At 47.7% G+C, this 22770-nt stretch overlaps 1 protein-coding gene across 1 annotated transcript; it reads left to right on the top strand.

The window, feature by feature from the left end:
* Positions 1 to 10661: 10661 nt before the first annotated feature.
* LOC140657500 (carnosine N-methyltransferase 2) lies at positions 10662 to 22414 on the top strand. Its single transcript, XM_072874628.1, has 8 exons — positions 10662 to 10687; positions 13031 to 13092; positions 14574 to 14712; positions 16398 to 16450; positions 19575 to 19682; positions 19791 to 19921; positions 20926 to 21019; positions 22059 to 22414. Exons 1-8 carry the CDS (start codon positions 10662 to 10664, stop codon positions 22412 to 22414), a joined length of 969 nt encoding a protein of 322 aa, XP_072730729.1.
* Positions 22415 to 22770: the final 356 nt, after the last annotated feature.

Raw genomic sequence — 22770 nt, 5'->3', positions numbered from 1 at the left:
ATCACATGTAAAGGAAATGGTGACCCCACCCCAGTGTCCTGGTGAGCTGCTGCTGGTTGCTTTTGCTGCTGGGCAATACCTGGAATAGCGGCAGGGTGTGCTTTGTGTGCCTCTCCTGTCACTGTGTGCTAGCCCACCTTGCCTCGTTGATTAGCTGAATCTGGCCATTTCCCCTCCTTGTGAGAGGGGCAGCCCCCTTCTCTTCCAAGGCCGACTGTGGGGACCCCTCCCTACATACAGCACCAGCAGCTCTCCCCCAAATCAGCCTAGCTTCGTTCCCGGCACCTCTCACCCCCGATGCCTCCATCCAGTGGTAAAAGTCCCTGGTCACTCCTGGCTGGTGACACTGCGGGCAGTTTGGGCAGGTCTTCTGCTAGACTTTTCTCCCTGGTGTGTTGTTAGCATGAGCCGGTCAGAGGGAAAGGTATGAAAACCCCAGCCCAGCTGGTCTTCAGAGCGTTTGACTGGCACAACATTGGTGGGACCTGCGTGCACAGCCTGGGGATGCCCGTGGTCCTCCTGGGCACGTACATCAGCTGGGGCGGTGGGCCTGGCTGGGGTGAAGGGCAGCCAGGGACGGGTGCTAAGTGACATTTGGCCATCGGCCTGGGGTAGAGCTGCCTCAAGTGTCCATGAAACATCGCCTGCTCATCGGAGACAAAGTGTGCCCCGACTGGTAATGGCCTTCTCGGGAAAAGAGGAGATAATAGCTCTTTCTTTTGTATCTGCCCTCAGAGATGCAGGGTTATTGAGTGCACAGCAGTGGGAAGAGCTTCGCAGAGACTCCTCCAGTGATGGGGATCAGCAGCAGGTATAATAATCCCACCCTGCAGGTAAAATAATCTTACCCTTTTCCTGCCCTGGACTTGGCAGGAAACTTGGCAAATTGCCTTTTTACGGGTCTAGTGAGGTTTGTGAGTGTTTCTGCACCAGCTTCCTCATTGTAACCAAGCTTTCCTTCTTTGCATGAGGTTTTGCTGAGTCGAAATTGCCTGGTGTGTTAAAACAAACGGTCTCTGTAAACAACAGTAGCTAGCTGCATAATCGGTGTTAATCACCTGTGAAACCTCTGCCTCATCTCCAGAATCCTGCCAGTGTCAGTGTCGTGGGTGCACGTACCCTGTATATAAATAACTTTCCCAGTGTCACGCCGTTGTCCAAAATGCAAAGTACACTGCTGAGAGGCTTTGGCAGTGAGATCTTACGGTCTTGTGCCCCATCTTTAAGCAGAAGCAGAATCACAGACAGTGTTATATCCTGTTTACTCATTTTGAATATATTATTAAGTGTTTATTGGTACCAAAAGAGCATAATTAAATAGCATGCCAACTGCAGATGAACATTGTATTGATGATGGCTGGTGGCACGGGAGGCGAGTGAATTTTATTAACTTTGTCATTTCCAATCCCCAGCATCATAAAGGACTTGGACGTTTTCTATTATTACAGTTGCAGATCTACCTTAACATCACTAAAGCAATCGTAGCGTGGGAAATTAGGTATAAACTGAAAAAGGCCTGGTGACAACTTGATAACACTGAATAATTAAAGTGTTGGTAAAAAATCCTGAATTTTAATTTTCTCGCTATAGCTGATACCAGTAATTGAGATCAAAAGCATCTTCACTGCTTTAGGAAAGCTCACTCATGTATGTATTATTTAAGGAGGGGAAAGAAAAAAGATTAAAACCATAGCTCTGGGTTAGGTCTGCTAACAGCTCGGGAATCACGGTGAATCCTGCAGATGGGAAGGTGCCAGAGCCGACCGAGTCGCTTCCCTCCAGTGCTCTTCGAAGAGCATTAAACTGCAGGAGCCCCGGCAATGTTACTTACATTTAGGATACACTCCTTAGGCAATACGTGGGTGGAAGTGATCAGGGGCATTAATTTTAGAGCACACGGGCACTACATGGGCGCAAACATGAGATCTGCAGCGTGGACATGGGCTGTACAAAGACGAGCCCAATGGCAGAAGCCACAGAGCAAGAAGAGATGGCCAAGTTACACTGGAGCTGCTTCATTTGCTTTTCTTTCCTGGGATTTTTGAAGCAGTTATGGTCTTGCCGCATTGAGCTTACTGAGATGTTTGGTCCTTTCGTGACTCCTCACGCCTGCCCCGAGCTGTGGGTCACCTCCCAGCTCAGCGACCGGACCCTTTCTGGGGTAAGTAGTTAAGATCTGGTGGGGCAAAAGGAAATGAGATTTTGTGGCCACACGGGAGAGCAAGGACAGAGGGAGGAAGCCGGGACCATCAGGGCCTCGGTGGCCATGCAGGACTTACCTGCAATAATAATTACAGTTGCTGTAACGATGCCTTAAATAGCATCGTTGTCTGAAAAGATATTCAGTACCTTAGTGTTACCTGGAGTTTGTGCTGCATGTTTTTACCTGTGCAGGTACACGGGGCTGCCTCCACGGGCTGCTGGGGCTGATCCTGCACCCCTCTGTTGGCCAGGGTCACCCCAGGAGGCTGACACAGGGTTTGCAGGGGCAGCTCTGCTCTGTGCTGCGTTACCGGGTGTTGACCCCAGCTGGGTCCGGCTGGGGTGCAGGACTCAGTGAGGAGCCCAGCAGAAATTGTTCATAGTCAGGGGTGCAAAGAGCTCCTAGAATATCCTTTTATTTTTGTATGCATTCCGATAAAATAAATAAACCGTTGAGGTGTTACAGTGGCACACAGCTTACAAACTGGAAAACTTCCAGCGTTTTGTGGGGGGATAGAAGGTTGCCAGTGCTTGATGTTTGTGGTAAAGTAATCTCATTTTTTTTTCTTGACTATCCTGTATACCTATCCACATGCACATATAAAATTTTAAAATTAATATTTGCTCCCTATGCTGAAACTAGTCATTACTGTACATTTTTTGGTCTAATAAAACCATATGTTAATAATATTTTGACAGAATTTCAAAGCCATGTTTAAATAACGTTGTTGGAGGCTATAAGCTGTATCATAACTCCAAAGAGCTGAAAAGCCGAGCATCTCCCTCGCTGTGCTTTTCCCGTTGGCGGTGCGTGATTCGAAGGCAGCACAAAGAGCCTGGTGCGTGTGATGCCTTTCCACGGCAGCGCTTCTTCCCCTGCGTGCGTATCGTGTCACTGCAGTCATCTGCGTGTGTTTATCGATCAGCTGTATTGAACTGAATTTGACAGCACACACAGCATTGCTGCTTCATACGAGAGTGGGCACAGCTTACCGTGTGGTGAAGAGCATTTTGGCTCTGGTTGCACGTTTAGGACTGGGAGTGCCTTATCTTCTCCGTTATCTCATCCACTTCTGATCCCTTGTCGGTTATCTTAATATCCTTGGTATCCCCCCCTGACCCCTCATTTGGAAACTCTTTGAATCAGGCTTTGCTGTTCAGTCTTCATTTGGGATTCCAGCAAAAACCAAACTGTAAATAATAAACAGAAGCAGAAGGTGTTTCCGTAGGACTGGGACACTAGGGGATGCTTGGGCAGAGACTTCACACCCGATACCCAGCTGCCCCCCCAAAGACTAGGAGGTCAAGGGATAAAGTAAAACACAAATACCTTGCAAAGCACGGACTCTGCTCCGAGGGACTGATAATCTCAGTGAGCAAAAGGAAGAGCTGGTGGGAGGGAGAGAGGAAAAGAAAAAAGATTTGCTGAGGTCTTGCAGTGGACCGGCAGCTCCTCTGCTGCACGGCATCCCATCTTCTCCAGCCCGCATTTAATGGACTTGTTGAATATTCCTGTACTTCAAGCAGTCTCTCCTAAGAGCTGCTGCTGGAGCAGAGGGGATGGGGGATGCATGGCTGCAGCAAGGGTGCAGGAGGCACCTGAGGCCATGCCCGCACTGGGGTGAGGACGTGCCAGCCCTGAGCACGTCACAGCCGGTGTCACGGCCCCGCGGCAGGGCAGGACCCTGCAGGCACTCCCTGATGCATTTTGGGGATACCTGCGGCTGCCTTGGCCCCAGGAGGACCAGCAGCAATTGGAGGGCACGTCCTGCACGTCATCCGCTTTGGGCGCGCGGCTCTTGCCACGGTGCAAAGCCGAGGGCAGGATGAAGGTGTATTTTCCAGGCAAGAGTTTTCGCTGGGTTTGGCTCTGTAAGAGCCGAGCAGCACAACAGCAGATTGTAAAGGCACTCAGGGCCCTGTAACTCTATCAGTTTTGATCAATTTTTCAGTCGAGTTAGTAATACACCAGAGAGTGTGTCAACGTGCTTTATGGAGGTCTGCAAGCATCTACCGTGGCTAATCCATAAAGCTCAAATGGTTTCCTGGAAAACAGACATTTTGTTGTCACCATGAGGAGACTACTAAGCAGCGGGGGAAAAAAAAATAGAAGAAAAATACAGGGAGGCTGCAGTGCCTGCTCGAGCTGCTGGGAACACTGCGGGCAGGAACCGAGGGCAGGACCTGAAGGACGGGCTCAGGGCAGCTGCCTGCAGTGTCCGGCAGCCAGAGAGCGTAGGGGAACGGCCACCGCTGCCGTCCCACTGCCCCTTCAGCCCTTGCCCCTGCAGCCCTTCCACGCTCTCGCCCAGGAAAAGCAATTGCACTTCTGTTTATTTTAAATGAAATCTAACAGTAAACTTTTAGCAATTCTTGGAGATGCACTTTAAAACACAAAACAGTCCCCCCTGCCTCTGTCCCCCAGTGCTTAAAACATGGATTGCTATAAACTGGTGGCATTAGCTATATGCTTTAAGTGTATCGAGTAAGAAAGTCATGTCATCACTTAAATACTTGCACGATTCTCCCGGTTTTCTGAATTTATCCCTATAATGTAAGATTATTTTGCTTTCAGGGCATTTACCAAAGCATTTTTCTCTGACTCCCCATCTGAGCTGATTATTCTGCCTGAGACACCCTGACTCCCCTTCCCCTCCTCCTCGCCGACCACTGAAAGCTGTTATGAAATTGCTTTTAAATGAACCCATTTTTGGACTTCTTTCAAAGCATCTTCCGTGTTTTGAACCCTGGAGTGCATTTTGGGTACCCCACCATCCTACAGAAGCTGGAATTTTATTGTTGAAAATACGCTAAGAGAGTTTTTTCACATTCACCTGACTCCAGGAGCTGGGAATTAATAAGAGCACCAAATATCCTGACATTTAAGATAAAAATAGTAAGAGCGGGTGCTCACTGCGGAAGCCCAAGGCGAATGGAGGTCAGAGCTGAAAAATAATGTATAGTAGGAGCCCTCCTCACTCCTTACCCCCTGTAGCATTACTTATGCATTGCATGGATTCCCGCAGCCCATATGTGCTCATGGTGTACGTCTATGGGGTGCTTCTGCCCTAGACACCAGGGCTGATTCTGGCTACACCTCTGCCAAACCAATCTTTCTGATTTTATTTCTCTTATTCATAGGAGAAATACAGATTTCAGAGGAGGAGAAAAAAAGTTGCCCAGAGATTTGACTATTGAGCCTGAGGAAAATCTCCTGGCTTTTTTCCACAGTAACTGTTCCAAAGTATGGCCATTTTCAGAGATTACCCATTTGCTGAATAGCTTTTTTTCCCACTGTGTTCAATATAAAGTACTTTTTTTTTCCACACCCTATAAAAGAAGACTAATCCACAATCTGAAAGCCAAGTCCTTCACCCTTCCCCATGAAGAGAATAATATTCGGCAAGCAGTAATCACATCGTAACTGTTGCCTAAGGCCTGTTTCGTACAGGATGAAAAGCCAGCGACTGATAAGTTTCCAAATGACCTCTGTCAGCTCCTAAAAAGAAAAAGCAAAGACAACAACAGCCCATGTTAGCGGGAAAGGCTAGCTCAAGCACAACTACATGGGGATCCAAGTGTAAGAGAAAGAGCAGAAAAGTGTCCTTGCATCACCATCTAGTGGCTTTTGGTAAAATAAATCTGTAGTCCCTTTCATTTGGACATTCTCTCCTCTCCCTTTAATGCAACCTGATAAATGATAGACAAGCACGTTGCTAAACTTGCATCAGAAATGCTGGGCTGAGTCAAAGCTGCTCGATTCGATGTTTTTCTTCAGATTCAATTTTTTATAAATACTCCTCAGTAAGTTTTCAGGCTTTCAAAGTGGTTTTCCTCCTCTGCTGACTTTGTGGCCGGAGCCGCTGCGGCAGCAGAGAGCTGCTGGGCTCCAAAGGGACCGGCTGCCACGCTCCGGGGGACCAACGGGCATGGTCGCTGCCTGGTGTAAATACCAGGGTTGGAGAGGTGGCAGAACATACAGCGAATGGAAAGGAAACATTAATCCAGCTTTCGAAGAAATGTTAATTTAGCTAACAATATTCTTTTTAAGAGCAGGACAAACCAGAAAGATTCACAACAAGATCAGCCAAAGCTTCTGTGAAAGGTGAGCATCTCCCATTGGACTTGTAGCCGCTCTCCCACCGTTTCCTCTCTCTGTTTACCCAGAAAAGGGTGGCTTGTCATCTTCTTTCCATCAATGGCATTAAAAGAAGTATTCCAGTTTTGTAACAGATTTTTGCCCGGCAGAGTGGCTTCTTTTGGGGTACCTTGGGTGCTCAGAGTGTTCAGGCCTCTTCCCTTCAGAGGCGGTGCAGTGTCACGCATGCCGTGATGGCTGGGCTCAGCCTTGCTTTAAGAGGAGGTAAGTAAACAGAATTTCAACTCTGATTCTTCATTTCAGGTGCAACTGAAATGTAATCAGTAACATTAATAATTCAGTGCTACTTTTGTGTTATCTGCTCTCTGAGCTCTCGGTGGCCCTTATGGGAGCTCAGCACCCATGGGTGTCTGGGGCTGCCAGCAGTTTGCATCACCTTGCAACCTGCTGTGATTAATCCAAACTGCCCAGCTGTAACTCCTGCACCTGCAGACTTACTTGCTCCCAGGTACGGGCTGGTTAGCGAGCCCCACTGAAGCACAAGAGCATCGATGTAGCACACCAGCACTGCTGAGAAACCTTCACATAAAGCAAAGCTCCCACAGCACTGAGCTCCCCTGGAGCCAACCCACTCCTCAGCCATCCCAGCCCTGTGAGGGCTGCGGTGCTGCACATGAGGCACACAACCTTGTTTCTTACCTCGTTTCAACCTTAGCACAACCTTGTTTCTTACCAAAAACTCCTGTCCTCCTTAGTCCATCCACTTGAACCAGAAAAACTTCTCAAGGAGCAGTCTCCGCAGCCTTACTATTTGCACTGCTGACTTTGAGCTAGGGACGAAACTTCTTTTGTTGGCAATCCTCCACGTTTCCGTACCGCGGGGCTTGCAAATGCCCTGGTTTTGGAGCACTGTACCTGTCGGATGTGTTTAATCCTGCTGACGCTCTGCTCCCAGCAGCACAGGCACAGCCAGGGAAAGTTAAATTTTGAGTGTATTTTCCCAGCTTGAAGACCCGTGAGCTCTTGAGGGGTAAAAGGCACACTGTCTTTTGTCTTTACTCTCAGAGAGGTTTGGTTTTTTGAACACTTTATGGTCTGTAGAGCAAAAGCTGGTCTTCACCTTGAATCAGAGAGCCTTTTCTGAAGGCGGTCACGTTGGCCTCTCCTTCTGCCCTTGCCTTAGCTCTATAATTACAACTACATGAGATATGACCTCTAGTAAAATAGTTTGAAAAGGGTAGTTTGAAAAGGTCTGGAAGAACTGCACCAGCAGCCAAGCTTTAATGAAAAGGCAGGAAGGGCTGTGTTAAAAAAAATAATTGGTCTCCGGACATAGGTGCTTTGGTTTTTTGGGAGGTTGAATTGAAACGCGGCTGGAGTGGCCGGGCCCAGCAGCAGTGAGTGCTGTTGCCCCCAGGGAGGGGTAGGTTCTGCTTCTCCGATGTCATCTTTTTCAGTACTTATAAGAAGTCATATTCTTTTTCCTATAGGAAAAAACCCTATATACACATATAAAAACATATACTGTTGCTCGAACTCCAAGATCTACTGCTGACCAGGAGCTGTTAAATATTTAATAGGATTAATGCAAAACAAAATTTCTTCCTTTAATGAGAAATCTTGTCTTTAACTATCAGGAAAATGGGTGCTACAAAATTGCTGGTTATCTTCCTCTCTACCAGAACTTGCCTAATGCAGAATAACATGTTTGCACCAAATATTTCACTTTGGAGAACACAGAAACTGCCAGTTATACCTTAGTTTTGTCTAGGAAATGGAAAATATCTAACTAACTGATGAAAATACTTTCATTAAAAAAAAGAAACACTGCTGCAGAATAAAAGAGCTCTGCTCGCAAGAAAATCAGTTACGCTACCTGGACCTTAATCAGTTTTTCTAGGTGGAGCTTGGGAGGTTTGCAAAACATAAACTAGTCATACCATGAAGAACCCTGTAAAAATGCCTAGGACCTTCCTGACATTCATCAGGCTGAAAGCTGATCACTCTTTAGAAGATAAATTCGTTGAAATTTGATTTCCAAATACTTAGACTTTCCTGCTTGCAGGTCCAAGGCTTGTCATGGTGGGCCGATGGAGTTGGGGCATTGAGGGGGCTCGGTGCCGTGGGCGATACCAGCCCCCGGCAGGCTCGCCCCTGGGAAAAGCGAATGACCTATTTCTGCAGGATCAGCCCAAACCTGACTGCCGCAGCCACGGCGTGTGGGGAAAAACACTGTTGCTTTGTTTTTCTTGCACTGGCTCTAGCTTTAGCCATCATCCCACCTTGGCAATCAAAAACCCCTAATTTGTGTGAAAAACACAGTTTAGCGTGGATTTAGTCACGAGCTTGCCAGAACAACCGAGGGCACAGCGTGCGGAGGGTACATCCTCCAAAGCCACCCTGCCGCCAGTTCCTGCCGGCACAGGCAGCTGCCCACAATGTGCTGTTGTTTCCAGCGCCGGGGGAACAAAGGCTGTTGTTGTAGGCTAATGCCGGCTCAGTTGTGGCATGAACCTACGTGGGCTGTTGGAACCGGGGGGAACACGGGGGGGCCGGGGAGGGGTATCAGCTCCCAGTGGATGTACAAGGAGGTTTCCAAGGGCTGTGCAGCTCCTGGATGCTGGAGGTTTCTCTACAGCTCCTGTTGCTCCGCGGAGGTACGGCTTTCTGCTGGGACCTGTGGGGTGTCCATCCCTGCCGGTGGCATGGGGGGCTGGAGGGGTGCCTGGGCCACAGCGGGCAGCGTGGCTGGGATGAGGGGATGAGGTGGAGTGGGGGACATGAAGGAGCTGCGGCTGCGGGGCTTGGCTGAGAAATGCCAGGTGCCATCCGCCGGTGCACGGTTGGTGTCGGGGGGCTGGCATCTCTGGTGGAAATATTTAGGGATTGAAATGGCTGATGTACCATCACCTCCTGGGTTGTCAAACAGCACCAGGAGCCAAATCTGCATTTTAGAGCTAGCAAAGAGGTTCTGGTCTTTCCTCACCTTTGATTTGAATATTTTGGTTAAGGGCAGTGATGTGGCCGTTTCTAGCTTAACATGCTGCTGTGGACCTGCCTTGGGGTGGAGATAACTTAAATCCATTTGGAAGCCAAATCTAGTATAAACCAAGACAGGTCACTTGATGGTGAAGCATCCCTACCTGAGAACATGATCCCTGGCCTTGGTGAGCCGTGCGGGGCAGGCGGTGTTTTGGGGGAAGGATCTCAGCAAGGGAGGAGGTTTTATTTGTCCTCTGCTAAATCTGTTTTGCCCATTGCCTTCAGGGAAAGGGAGTGGAGAGGATCCTACTGCTGTGCTTTCCACCACCAGACCTCACTTGGAAGTATAAAGTCTCTAAATCCTTTCTTTTTTACATTTGTGTTACTAGATTTTAGTCAAAAGGAACATCAGTCTTGTGGATGCTGGCAGGAGAAAAGCCTGAATCCAGGTGCACCCAGGATTTTCTGTATCTGTAATAGCGACCACCGCACCTCTAGCCATGCCATCCCACCTGGGTGACCTCCAGCCACCTCTGGCTCAGACAGCTCTCCTCCAAAAATGTTTCCTCGCTGTCTAATCCCTGTGGCTTAGCAAGCAGAGCAGGAGCAGGCTGGGCTGGCTGCCCCCAGCCTCTGCTGCCCGTCCCCCCCGTCCCCTTCATGGGGCAGGGACAGGGGGGTGCCAGGCTGCCCGTGGGGCTGCAGTGCCTGCTGCCAGGCACTGCCATTACGCCCCATTTCCCCCTGAATCAGAGATGGAAAAATCACTTGCTCAGATCTCTGGGCAGCCAGTGAGCCCCTCTTCCCTCTGGAGAAAGCAGGGATCTCCCAGCGCATCCCCGACATCCATCAGGCAGCAGCACGGCAAGGATGCGGGAAAGCATCTCCTCCCGCCCGGGGCAGCGTGCACAAAGGAGAGGCAGGGTTCAAAGCAAATTAAAAAGCAGATGGAAATGGCCGCCGGGTCTGCCTGGCACCGGCTGACACCCCTCAGCCACTTCCACCCAGGTTTTAAAGATTTTTAAGTCTCAGTCTGTCCCTTTTTTTCTTTTTTTTCCCCCCCCTTGAAAACAGCGCAGCTCCCGTGTGATGAGGACGGCCCTGCAGACGTCAGGCCTTGCGCATCGGCCGCCCCAGCCCCTCGCTCCTTCCCCACGGGACTCGGGTTTCCCCCTCTCGCTCCAGTGACGCTGCCTGTCCCAACAGGTGCTGGCAGAGCCGCGGCCGCACGCCGGGGTCACTGCCGGCGTCACGGCGGGTCGAGCGGCCAGCGCGGAGCGGGGCGGCAGGTGGACACGCTAACCTAGGGGCCAGGCGGCCAGTTAACCCCCAGCCCCGTGCCCAGCTGCCGTGCCCCGGCACGGCACCCGCCCCAACCATGGACGCGGTCCCGGAGATGAAGAGGTACGTGGATTTTTGGAAAGGAGTGAGGGTGCGCGTTTCCCCGCCGTCCGGCTGGGTGGCAAAGCCGGTCCCTGCCGTCCCTGTGTCACAGGTGGACGCGTGCAAGGTGGGAGCAACGGCGGCTGTGCCCCGGTCCGGGGAGGGGTGGGGGCTAAGCTAGCCTTTGTGAGGAGACCATTAGCCCCTTAGCAGCCTCAGTTCAGGTGTAATGAAATGAGTTATGAACATGCTCTTGCAGTTTGTATTGCTAGAAACATCCTGAATTTAATGACTTTTCAGCTTAAAGGTGCTGCGTCACTTGAAGTGACACCGTGAATTCCCTCTGTGCCCTGCAGCTGCGGTCCATAACGCGACCTGCTCAGTTCACGGGGGGGAAGATGTTTAACCTCGCTGACGGCGAGCTCTGACTCGGCCAGGAGCCGCAGCAGGATGAGCCGTGCCCACGCGCATCCCACTCCCTGGCAGTCACTGCTTCGGTCCTGCTCTTGGGTATTGGGGTCCTGGGATGGGCAGCACCAGCCCAAAGTACTGCAGTCAATTTTCAGATCTAGGCTAGATTTTAAGCCAGATTTTAGAGGAAGCCCATTTGTTCCCAGCAATAATGAAATCTGTTTCACCTTCCCAGCAATAAGGGTTAATCAATCTTAGAAACCCTGCCTGGGGAGAAATGGCAAAAGTCTCGGTGGAAGAGTTAACTTGGCATCATCCGTCCTGGTGAATACTTGTGCCGCAGTCTGTCCAGGTCACCTGGCAGGTCTCCTGGGATGACTGGAAACGTTTGACCGGTCAGAAATGGAGTTCGTGTCCCCGGACCCCGAGCTGTTCCTCTCTGCGCAGGGGAAGCCATGCTACCCCTCGGCATTTTAGTGAGAGATTTATTCTGAAAACCATCTTGCTCAGTTCAGCCAGCTGAGAGGACAAACTAGTCCTCTGTTTTGACAGGCAGAGATAGAAGAGGTCAGAGGGTTGAGTGGAAATGGGAGGGACTGGCCTGCAGCCAGCTGGAGCTTATGGAGGGAGCTGAGTTCAGGCTTGTTACTGCTGAACTTCTGTGAGGTCTTTTCGGGGAGGGGGGTGAGGTCAAAGTGGTGGAACCGAGACCTTTGATGTGCCTCTTGGGAGCCAGGCATGTGACTTTGGCAGTGAACTCAGATGAAATCAACTGTTCCTGCAGGACTCTGGCAGTGCCCCAGCGTCTCCGAGACTTCTGGTTCTCCTGAGCCTTTTCTTGCCTTCATCAACCAAAGCAGTGTGCTATTTGCACATGTGGCCGCTTCCTTGCTACCTGCTAGCACGGTCATTACATAGTCTATCTCAAAGCCCTACTACAAGACTTCCTTTTTTCTTTTCCACCTCCTGGCTTGTTTCTTATTCACTCAGGAGTTTTCTCCCTGGCAGAGGGGACTCGAGGGCTGCTTACTGCTGTTGCAGACTGCTTGTCATGAAGCTTTTTCTAATGGCAAAGCTTTGGGAGCAGCAATGTGTCTAAACTCAGATTATACAGCAATATCACCCCTAAGTCTTGCTGTGCATCTCGGTATTGAAATGTGGTTACCCAGAAGATGACTGTTCCCCTTGCATAGATAGCCTCACCCCAACACTTTCTTTGCAGAAATGAAGTCCTTGCTCCGATTTAATTTCATCGCTTCCTTTTGCTAGTGGCACCTCATCCATATTTTATAGATGAGGCACATTGTCAAAGGAGAATGAAGATGTGACTTCATTGCTGGAAATCTTCACAAAACCCCCTGAACTAAGAATGAAAACATATGACTGAATGAAAACATTTATCGTCAGATGACCTCTTTGACTTTTGCCCTTTGCGTCCTGTGCCTTCTACAAGTTACCCAATGTAATATTTGCAGCCAGGGAAAACTGAAGTTTAAAAAAAGCAAAGCAAAAAGGTCCTGGAAACATCGGGCCAAGCAGATCTTTTAGCACTTCAGATGCTGAAGCTCACTGTAGCCTTTTCCTATTTCCTAATTTCACTGCTATTTCTACTTCTCCATTCATGATTAAAGGTTTCACAGAGTGTGTAGTATCAGTCTAATGCCTTCCACTGTATCGACTAGTTAATGATTCTTCAGAGGGAGGAAAAGCTTCCACAACGCATCTCAGACAAGCACTGGTGCAGGTGGCCAGTCCATTGCTGATACTCACGGGTGATCAGCTAACCAAGAAGTTTTGACTTCCTTTAGTCTAGTAAAAGAGAACAAATAGCATTGATTATCAGGCGAGGAAAATTTGTCCTGGAGCATCTTCCTTTTGTTCTGCATTTTCAATGCAGCTTCAAAAAAGCGTACAGGTTCTTCAAATAACTGAAGTGCTATACTTTCCTTACAGGAATAGGTTCCCCAGCATGAACTTTGAAGCAGAGATTCTGACAGCTCCACACGATAATTCAGGTATTTGGGAGAAAAAAAAAAGGAGATTAAAGTAAAATGCCCACTCAGCTTGCTATCACTACAAACATGTTTTAATTCTTTTGGAGTTAGAGATTGTTTAAAAAAAAAAAAAAGAAACAAGATGCTAAACTGACTGCAATTCAGGTGATTTCAGGTTTATGTTAGGGTATAGTTTAAAGTGTTGAGGATAGATGTTGGTATCTTTACCTCCAGTAGGGCTGGACATAGGGTCTCCATACATACCTACCAGAAACACAGCTGCCAATGACACGCGGGTTTGGGAACAGCACAGGCATTCAATTTAAGATTGCACAGTCCTGTATGAGGCATACATAGTTTTCTTACTAGTGGCAACTAAAAGCAGATGATAAATAAGCAGCTCCTCAAAAGGCAAAAATGAGATGAAGATGGTCTGCTGAGCCCTGTCCTTCATCCTCATTTCATTTAGGAGGAAAAGCTGATTTTTTTTGTTTAGGAGGAAAAGCTGGTTTTTTTCCTATTGAATGCTACCTTTCCCATGCTGATCTCACACGTTGAGGCTGGCACTACGACTGCCTTCCTGCTGCAGCCCTCTGTCTGAGATAGACCCCAGAACCAGTACTCAGCTGCATGGCATCTTCTCATGAGCCTCAAGTCTTAGTCTTATCGTTGCTCCTCAGACCCAAGCAGCTGGCCAGAGCTTGTGCCCTGGCAGCAATGCTGTCATTAGGATGAGACAATTTTTGCAATAATTGCTTGCAACCCCTTGAGTAGCCCCGGGTGTTGGTTCAGAGCTGGAAATCTTGGTCTCAGCCACCCACATTTGAGCATGAGCCTGTTCAGATGAAATGCTTTTGCTATCAGTTGCCCTGCTGGCCACGAGCTGCAGTTCCCAGCGGGGAATTCACCTGTCCAGCAGTGCATTGCAGTCCCATGCCGGCAAGAGTCGGAAATGAGGTGCATGGGGTTGACTATTTTTCCTTCAGCTGCAGGTGGCAGTTTTTGTGTTGCATCACCCCTAATAACAAGTGTGCCAACAGCTGGCGATTTCAGTTACACCGTCCAGCATGTGCAAGAGCGATGGCCTCCTCCAGGTTTGGACCTGCTGTGCGATTCCCTTCCTCTTCTTGCCTTGAGTCTTCCAGAAAAACACTCCAGTTACGTCCCTTTCTGCAAACAGAGTACCCCATATCTATCTAAGCATCTTCAGGAAATTATGGGGATATTTTCCTCAGGGAGACCTGTAGTAAAGAGGCACTTAACAAATACACTGATGTCAAAGGGCATCTAAGAATAATTTTCAAACCCTGAGTGTGAACAGGTTGGAAAGTGTTCGCATGAGCCCACTTGCTTGGATGGCTCCTGGGCCCTGCGTCCTCCCTGTCGTCTTCCTGAATCTCTGGCTTCTGTTGGGTTGGGTTGGGTTTCTTCCATGAGGTAAGTGCTTTGATCCTTCACTTGCCTTGAAGCTTCTAACACACAATTTGCATTTATTTCTCAAGAGCTATATGTGATCCCATCCATGAGAAGTCTCACGGCCGAGGAGTATGTAGAAGCCTTTAAGTCATTTTTGGACCATTCAACAGAGCACCAGTGCATGGACGAGTTCAACAAGGAAGAAATGCCCAACATCGTGGCTGGGTAAGGAGCGCTTCTACCGAAGTGGGAAGGCCATCTATTATCTTGGGAGGGCAACCTGTATACGAGGGTCAGCAAACATGTTTAAGGATTTTCTGGGGCATGAATGAACTTTTAAAGCTTTTCAATTCAAAGTCCCTTAATAGCAGTCTTTAGGATATTGTGTTTAATGACTCCAGAATACGTGCTATTTCAATTAATACACTGTGCTGCCTCTCAGCTTATGTTAAGGAAAGAATCAAGACCTCATTTTCATGCCCATCTCTTTTCATTAGCTGATTTTCCAAGGATTAATGTATTTTTTGTTGTTTGGTTTTTTTCAAAAGAAAGCTCTCTCTTGTGGGCTCTCCCTGCTTTTGGGACTTCATCACACATCAGTCCAAACAGAAACACATCTCTCATTTGTGTTTGACTAATGAGACTAATTCTTGGTTTTCTCAATCCCCTAAGACCTCCTTATTTCTATCCTAAGTCGATTTGCATTGCTTAAGTACCAAATGGTAATCAGTTTTGTGAAGTATTGATGTAACATATTAAGCCTGGATGACTGCAGATAAGTTTTAGAGCAGCCTAGATGCAAACCACAAGAAAGATCTTTCAAGTCTGGGTAATATTTGGGTGTTATGAAAACTGTATTCTCCATTGAGAAAAAAATTTAGGCAGGCAAATTTTTATTCTCCAGATCAGATATATATAAGCAATAGAATAATAATTAAAAAATAATTTGTATTGGGAAATTTTAATTGAAAAATTTACTTATGTGAATTTGAAATGATGCAAAACGTTGTGGCTTCCTACGATGCTGATTGTGGGTCTGTCAAAGGGTCTTGACGCTCATTAGGGCTAAGGCTCCTTGACTAGCTCACACCCTGCAGGATTTACTACTCTCTCCCTTCTCATTGAATCATTGCTGTGGTGTCTCCTGAGATTGTGTATGGGAAGCTCAATCCCTCTGCACAGTCCATGCCCAAGAGCAGAATAAGGCCGTAAAGCATGTCACAGCAGCAAGGCGCCTTGAGCCCAGGCTCCTCATCCTTGAGCCAGGCTGTTATTAAATATTCTGCCAGGAACCAGAAGGTTGGGTGGGTTATTTTGATCTTTTCAGAAGTAATTTTTCTAAGGTAAAAATTATTGAAGATTTTGACCTTTTGTCCCAATGTCAAACCAAGACAAATATTGAAAAGAAAGGATTTCCAGTCATCTGGATAGCCTGATTTTTTATTTTTTCTGGGCATTTATATCTCATATTAGAAAGCCTACCTTGCCTCCTGAGGGTGCAGAGGTTTCGGCCCAGCTCACCTTGTCCCTGCAGCCCCGGCTGGGGAGCGGTGTCCATCCCAGCCAGGCACAGCCCCACTACCCCTGAAGAGAACCCTTTGCCCTGGGGTTCCCTGAGGCTTTTTTGCATGGTGCCAGCCACAGCTTCAAGAAAACTCTCTGGCAGAGGAAGAGAAACACTATATCCTGATGCCTACTGTACTGTGAAATATGAGCTTGCTAATACAGGGCTGGCTCCCGCCACGCAGTTGGTTATAGCTGGGCTCCAAAGGGATGCTCGAATTTCTATCCCAATTCACTTGGCAAAACTCAGTTAAATTTCCGGGCCAATGTGGCGCCCAAGATATTAGAATTAAAACATGAAGTTGTGTGACATAATGTGGTGAAGTAACGTGTACTTATCATTTCAGTCTCGGCAATGGAAAATCAACTATAAATGTTCTGGGAGTTGGAAGTGGCACAGGTAAGGAGCTTAGCAGCACCGCTGATGCTGGGGGACGGAGGGTCCCTACAGGTAGCAGAAAGTGATACTGAAATTTTGAGCAATGGGGACAACTACTCAGGCATTAATAACAGTCTTTCCCATTGAAGCAGAGAACGGCAAAACAGGGTGTGGAGCTGGGATGAGAGCAATGCTCCCTCCCTTCCTTCCCTGTCTCCCTTATGAAATGCTGCTGCTCAAATCTGTCCAAGAAGTGAATGAGTGTGATGATTTTAGCTTAGTCTCTGCCTCTTGATGACTCTCACCTGACTTTATATGTCTCAAAGCAAGGAGTCCTGTTCCAGGTTAGGTATGAGAGCGTCTTCAAACCTCGTCGGAGAGAATTAGAGAACATCCGAGAGGTTCATTCCATCTGAAGTCTTGTCTTAGAATATCCCACCTGAAGGGATCTCTCATTTTGCTTTGCTTTTAGGGATCCCAGAGGCCAAAGGTGGGCAATGCTCTGCTCCAGGTGGTGCAAAACCAGCTGTCCACAACCATTAGCATGGGGCCTCGTCAGCTTTTTCAAGACATGTTTCTTTGTTACTGCTGTGTTTTTATCCAGTGATAAGTAGGGTTTAACTGCAAATGATATTTCCCCCCAGAGAGAAACCCATCTTTTGGAAAAATAACTTTAAAGCTGTTCTAAATACAATTGTGTTTAAAAAAAAAAGTGGTGAAACATCCAACTGTGCTCCTAGGGAAACTGGAAGAAAATAAAAAGTACAGAAAAGAAGTGACAGTTTGATTTGTCAGAATTTGATTTTGCTTTAAAAAGTATTTTCAGCTGAATTTTAAGTGTTAATGTTTTCAAATGAAAGTATTTTTCTCACTTTTTTTTGCTTGTTTTCCTGAGTAAGAGAAAAATAGCATTGAATTGTTTTCCCCAATTGGGAATATGTTGGAGCATATGAGAAAGCAAGCAGGAAGAAATCATTCAGTTCTCAATTACACTCCATTTTCATTAAGTAATATAAAACCAAAATTCTGACTCCAAGAAAACACAAGGGAAAATGAACTTTTTGCACCGTCCTCATTTTTTCTTATTTCCTCTTCAGAATATGTTTTAATGGAAAAATAAAAAACCTAAAATTTCCTGGGTTTCCTCTCACAGCCCCTAACAGACTCGCACCCCCTCAGCTTGCCCATGGCTGTGAGAGCTGAACTTCTGCAGCCGGGCAGAGGAGTGAGCTAGGATGGCATTGAGCAAAAGGTTATATCTGATCCCTGACCTTTCCAGGCTTGGACTCTGATTTCACAGAGCCCCCAGAATTAGTTTAGTTGACGAAAATATTAGTGGGGATTAGTGACCTACTCCACATCCTAAAAGACTGCTGGTCGGTCCAGATCACATTTTCTCGTTCACCTCATATTTTCCCATGGCTGGTTTAACTATCTGGGCTGTAACCTCCCAACTAGTACCAGCATGGGCTGCTGTTTGCGGAGGGGTTTCACTCCTGTTTCAGCCTCGCTGTGGTTAGTGCTGAAGGGTTGTCGCTGGCAGGGCAAGCTGGGGCAGAGAAATTCCTGCTCTGAAGCACTGTATTTAACCACTTGTTTTTGCAGACACCCCAGTTGAGGACGACGTTATTACCTGCTCTTGCAAAGACTGGGTTTGGGCATTTTACAGAGATGGAGTAAAAAAAAAAACCCAAGCAACTTTTAAAATACCCCTTTGCTGTGGATATACCCATTTGCCACCATCAGTGGCTCCAGGGCATGGGGCAGCGATGCTCTGACTCCTGCCTGCCCTGAGCCTGTGGGGAGCCCACATCAGCACCTCTAATTGCTGGTGCTTCCCACCCCAAGGCACCTACTAGCTGGCGTTTAGGACTGTCTAAATTCAGCTGCTTGCTATAGGGATCTGCCTTGAAATACCGGGGTCAACAATATTGGTCCATGCATCTTCAACAGACGGAGCCGCAGCCTCTTTCCTTCTGCCTTTGGCCAGCCCTGCACTGCTGCCACTGCATTCCTCAGGGGTCTTGGGTATTTTTTCTCCAATTTCCAAAGACTCGTTCTTCCTTGAATGTCCCTGTAGTGGTGGTATGGCTGATATTTCCCTCCTTGAATTCTATTTACTGCAACACCTGCCAAAGATGACGGCTTTTCTGATAGCTGGTACATCAGCTGAAAGGCTAGGGAAGATGCAGTATCTCATATCAAGCCCTCTGTGTGTGACATTTTCAAGGGCAGGACTATTTTTAGGCTCCACCATCAGCTACAGACAGGATTCTCGCAAAGGTTCACTCAAGGTGGTCACCTCTGCTGTTTATTTCCATACTCCCAGATGAACCAGGTGGACTTTGTACACTTGGTGCATTGTGGCCTTTCTGAAAGAAACAAGGGTGACCTGCATCACCTTGAAAGAGGCTGGGAAATTCCTAGGACAGAAGGACAGACTGCCGCTTGCTCCTCCAGAGCTCAGACAACGACAGAGGAGCACCAATAGCTAAATTTGCGGGGCACCTACACGCCAATATATGACTCTCTACTTGCAGCTCCAAGATAACAACTAGTTAGTAGATGCCCAGAGCTGAGACCATGTAGCCGGGCCCCAAAGAGGGAAGACCCAGGGTACTGCATGTCAATGGGTCCTTCCTCTTGCCATGCAGTTCCCCAGGTCTCCAAGCCATGTCACACCAGCGGCAGAGCAACCATCACCTCCCCAGGGCAGTGCCAAAGGCATGGACTGCCCTGTGCCACGTTGAAATTGCACAACTGTGCCGATTCCCTCCGTGCCTCCATTCAAACTTTGCATTTGTTTTGAAACCTAATGCTTCCTGTTTTTTTTTTTTTAAATGTTGATCTTTGACTATCTTGACCTGTCTGTCCCATGATCCAGAGCATTGCCATTAGCAGGTTTCTGCACTGTTGCTTATCTCTTCCTTGTTCTTAGTTTTATCTGTAGCTATATGTTACCTCGAGCAGTAAGATATCATGGTAAGACTATCACCGGGTTAGATGCCACCATGCAAGTCACAAGGTAGAAAGTGCCTCAATTCTGCTTGGGGGATTTCCCAGCAGCAGAGGCAGCAGGTGCACCAGCATCCTTTCATCTCATTTAAGTACTTTTTAAAGTAATGCATTTGTGTTTATTGAATAGGTGAGCAGGATTTGAAAATGATCAGGATACTGCAGGCTGCGCACCCGGGGGTCTTTATTGACAACGAAATCGTAGAGCCCAACCCACAGCACGTGGCAGCTTACAAAGGTAAGGCTGTACCTGCTGCCTGGGGTATAGAGAGGACTGTCGATTTGAATGATGAGTTTTTCTGCTGTTTTGTGAAATTCATGTTCTTCTTCTACTTTTTTAAAACAGAGTCGGTGCATCAAGCTCCAGATCTGCAGAATGTCTCTTTTATGTGGCACCAGCTCACTTCCTTGGAGTATGAACAACAGGTGAAAGAGGAAGGTGCACATAAGAAATTCGACTTCATCCATATGATCCAGGTAACGGAGTATTGCTTTAATCAGCTTTAAATACTCCATTTCTGCTCTATGCATCAAGTTAGGGGGAGCAGAGCTGAGCACAGTTCTCCTATGAGCAACAACTTCTGCAGCAGCTATGCAAACACCAAACCTCATTCCCTATCCACCCTGGTTTTGGTCTCTGGTTTGTACTGGTTTAACCATGTATGGTGAGTAATAAAACAGGACAAGTCTCAGACTATCACACGTGACATGCAGGCCAAAAATTATGCTTTGCTGCTGCAAAAAATCTAGATTTTTTTTGCTTAATCAGAGTAGTTTGGATGGCACTGAAGGGAAAGGTTAGTGAACAAACACCCGTGTCAGGTTTTGGGTCAGAAATTATGCAGCTGTATCTCTGATAATGATGACATTGATGTTGTATGTACCAATTATATTATGTAAAAAATCTGTTATTCTCTCATTTAGTGGCTTTTATTTCATTTTTCTTTTATTTGATTTTGCATTCATTCCGTAAGTGCTTTGATTTCACAGCTGGAAAGTGTTTCAGAGTTTTGGTGCCTGGGTCAAGGGCTAAGTTACAAGCCCTGAGGGCAGCCTTTGAGATGAGCCCTGCTTTGTTCCAGTGCAAATTCCTTGGTGTCTGGAAGAGATCCAGCCTGCCCACAGCCCAGACACAGCCAAGAAATGCCCCTGGTGATCAGGACCAGCCACAGAAACCAGGGGACTCTCCTCTGCACATATTTTGCAGACACAAAACTGCACTGGGCTTGAAGGGCAGTGATGGGCAGGTCAGCATCTGGCTGGGGCCAAGGCTGAGCAGAGGGTCCCTGGGTCTGACCCCAGGCTGTTGGTGCTGGTGGAGAGCTGGCGATGCTCCGTCCTGTGGGTGCTGAGTTAGGACAGGCTGGGAAGCAACCGGGAAGTAATTTAAAACAACTCTATAGAGAAAGGGCTAAAGACTTTGAAGGGCCATTGCACTGTGGAAGAGGAATAACGGCTGCGTGTAACTCTGTCACTTCTAGATGCTCTACCGTGTGGAGGATATTCCCAATACTATCAAGTTTTTCCACAGCTGCCTCAACCATCATGGTAAACTCCTGATCATAATTTTATCAGGTAAGAGGGACCTTTTATTTTTTGTTTCTTTGCTGGTGTTTTGAAGAGCTTTGAAGTGTGAGAACCACAAATACTCACTTCGGGATTTTAGTAGTGCTTATTAATTAAATAAAACAAATGCTGTATTTCATAGGGAACAAGCAGTCTTGGGCTTAGCCTCTTGGACCCCAATGTCTGATGGGACTGCACAGGCATAGCCTTCATGCTCTTGCTTCCCTGCTTACAAAGTAGATGAATTGCTCTGTAACTCACAGAGACCTCCTGCTGTGAAATTACTGGCTCGAGAGAAGTGTGGCTATTAGTGAATGAGGGTCAATCCTTCTTCATGGTGAAATGAGCACTGTACAACCTGAGCTCTGGGAGGACCCATCTTTGGGGTTCTTCCCTCCACACAGCGATGACCCAGACCCCAGCAGGACAACAGGAGCTGCCAAGAGGAAAAAGAGGCACTTACAACATCATGGCACTTATTAAAAAAAACCAGTGTTTTTTCCACTGTGCCATTCAGATCCCCGGCTTGTGGTGCAGTGGATAAAGCTCTTTAATGACAAACTCTTCCCCATGTTTGCCATTAAAACTCCCTTTAGCATTTCTGATAGGCTGTTTCCCTTGCTAGCTGGGACTGGCTTTTCAGGTATGTATTCTTTGATGTATACTTAAAACTGAGGTTCAATGTATAAAAACATCTGCACTGTTCTATCAAAGGGGCAGTTAATAGGTAGCATGCATGTGCAGGCTCAGTGCACTGATATATCTGTGTGTACTCCTCCGTCCGGAGAAATCCAGTGCTGGGGACCGTCTCCTCAGAGTTTCCTTTAAACAGGAGAGTTCTGGAAGGAGGCCTGATCGACATCACAGTTTTACCCTTCTCCAGGCACAGACATTTATAAGTGGACTCACGTAAGGGGAAAGCTCTTCTACTGCTCCTGGCAGTCTGGGCCAGCAGCGAGGGAGCATTTCCAACTCATTTAGTAGTTGCATTAGCTAGTGTTTGACTGCCTTGGCTTTGCAAAAGTAACCTTCCCTCCTCCTCTGGCAGACAGTAGCGGATGGGCCAGCTTATGGAAGAAGTACAGACACTGCTTGCCTTCCACCGACAGCGGCCACTACATCACCTCCAACGGCATCACGGATGTTTTGAAGAGACTGGGTGTTGAGTACCGTGTTTATGAGTTCCCATCGGGCTGGGATATCACCGAGTGCTTTATTGAGGGGGATCCCGTTGGAGGCCTCATGATGGATTTCCTGACGGGGACAAAAAACTTCCTGGGCACAGCCCCCCCGGGGCTGCGGCAGCGGCTGCAGGAGGCTCTCTGCCAGCCCGAGTGCAGCAGCAAAAAAGATGGGAGGATCATCTTCAGCAACAACTTGAGTATGATTGTGGTTGAATCCTAGAGTCCGGACCAACTGCAGAAGACAAGTCAGGGTGGGTATAGGGGCGATGCGGTCGCAGAAGGACGTAGCATAGAAAGAAGGCAACTTGAAGGCAAGAAAGTGGGGCTCATCTGCAGCCTCCTGTTCCCAGCCAGGGTCAGCAGACACTGGGGGTGAGCTCTTTGTCCCACTGAGGTCAATGGAGCCAAGATTTCACCCTGGCTATTTAGTCCAGCCCTAGGAGAATGTTTTCCAGAAAGTAAAGAGCTCCATCTCACTAAAAGCCTACGTGGACATTTTTAATGGTATGCATCCTGTCTGTGCTCTTGACACCGGGATTTCCACTTTTCTATATAGCCAGCATGTTTACATATCTA

The sequence above is a fragment of the Ciconia boyciana genome, chromosome 10 (assembly GCF_034638445.1).
Source record: "Ciconia boyciana chromosome 10, ASM3463844v1, whole genome shotgun sequence".
NCBI classification, from domain to species: domain Eukaryota; kingdom Metazoa; phylum Chordata; class Aves; order Ciconiiformes; family Ciconiidae; genus Ciconia; species Ciconia boyciana.
The sequence above is the reverse complement of the archived record's forward strand: the minus strand, read 5'-3'. Positions and strand labels throughout refer to the sequence as shown.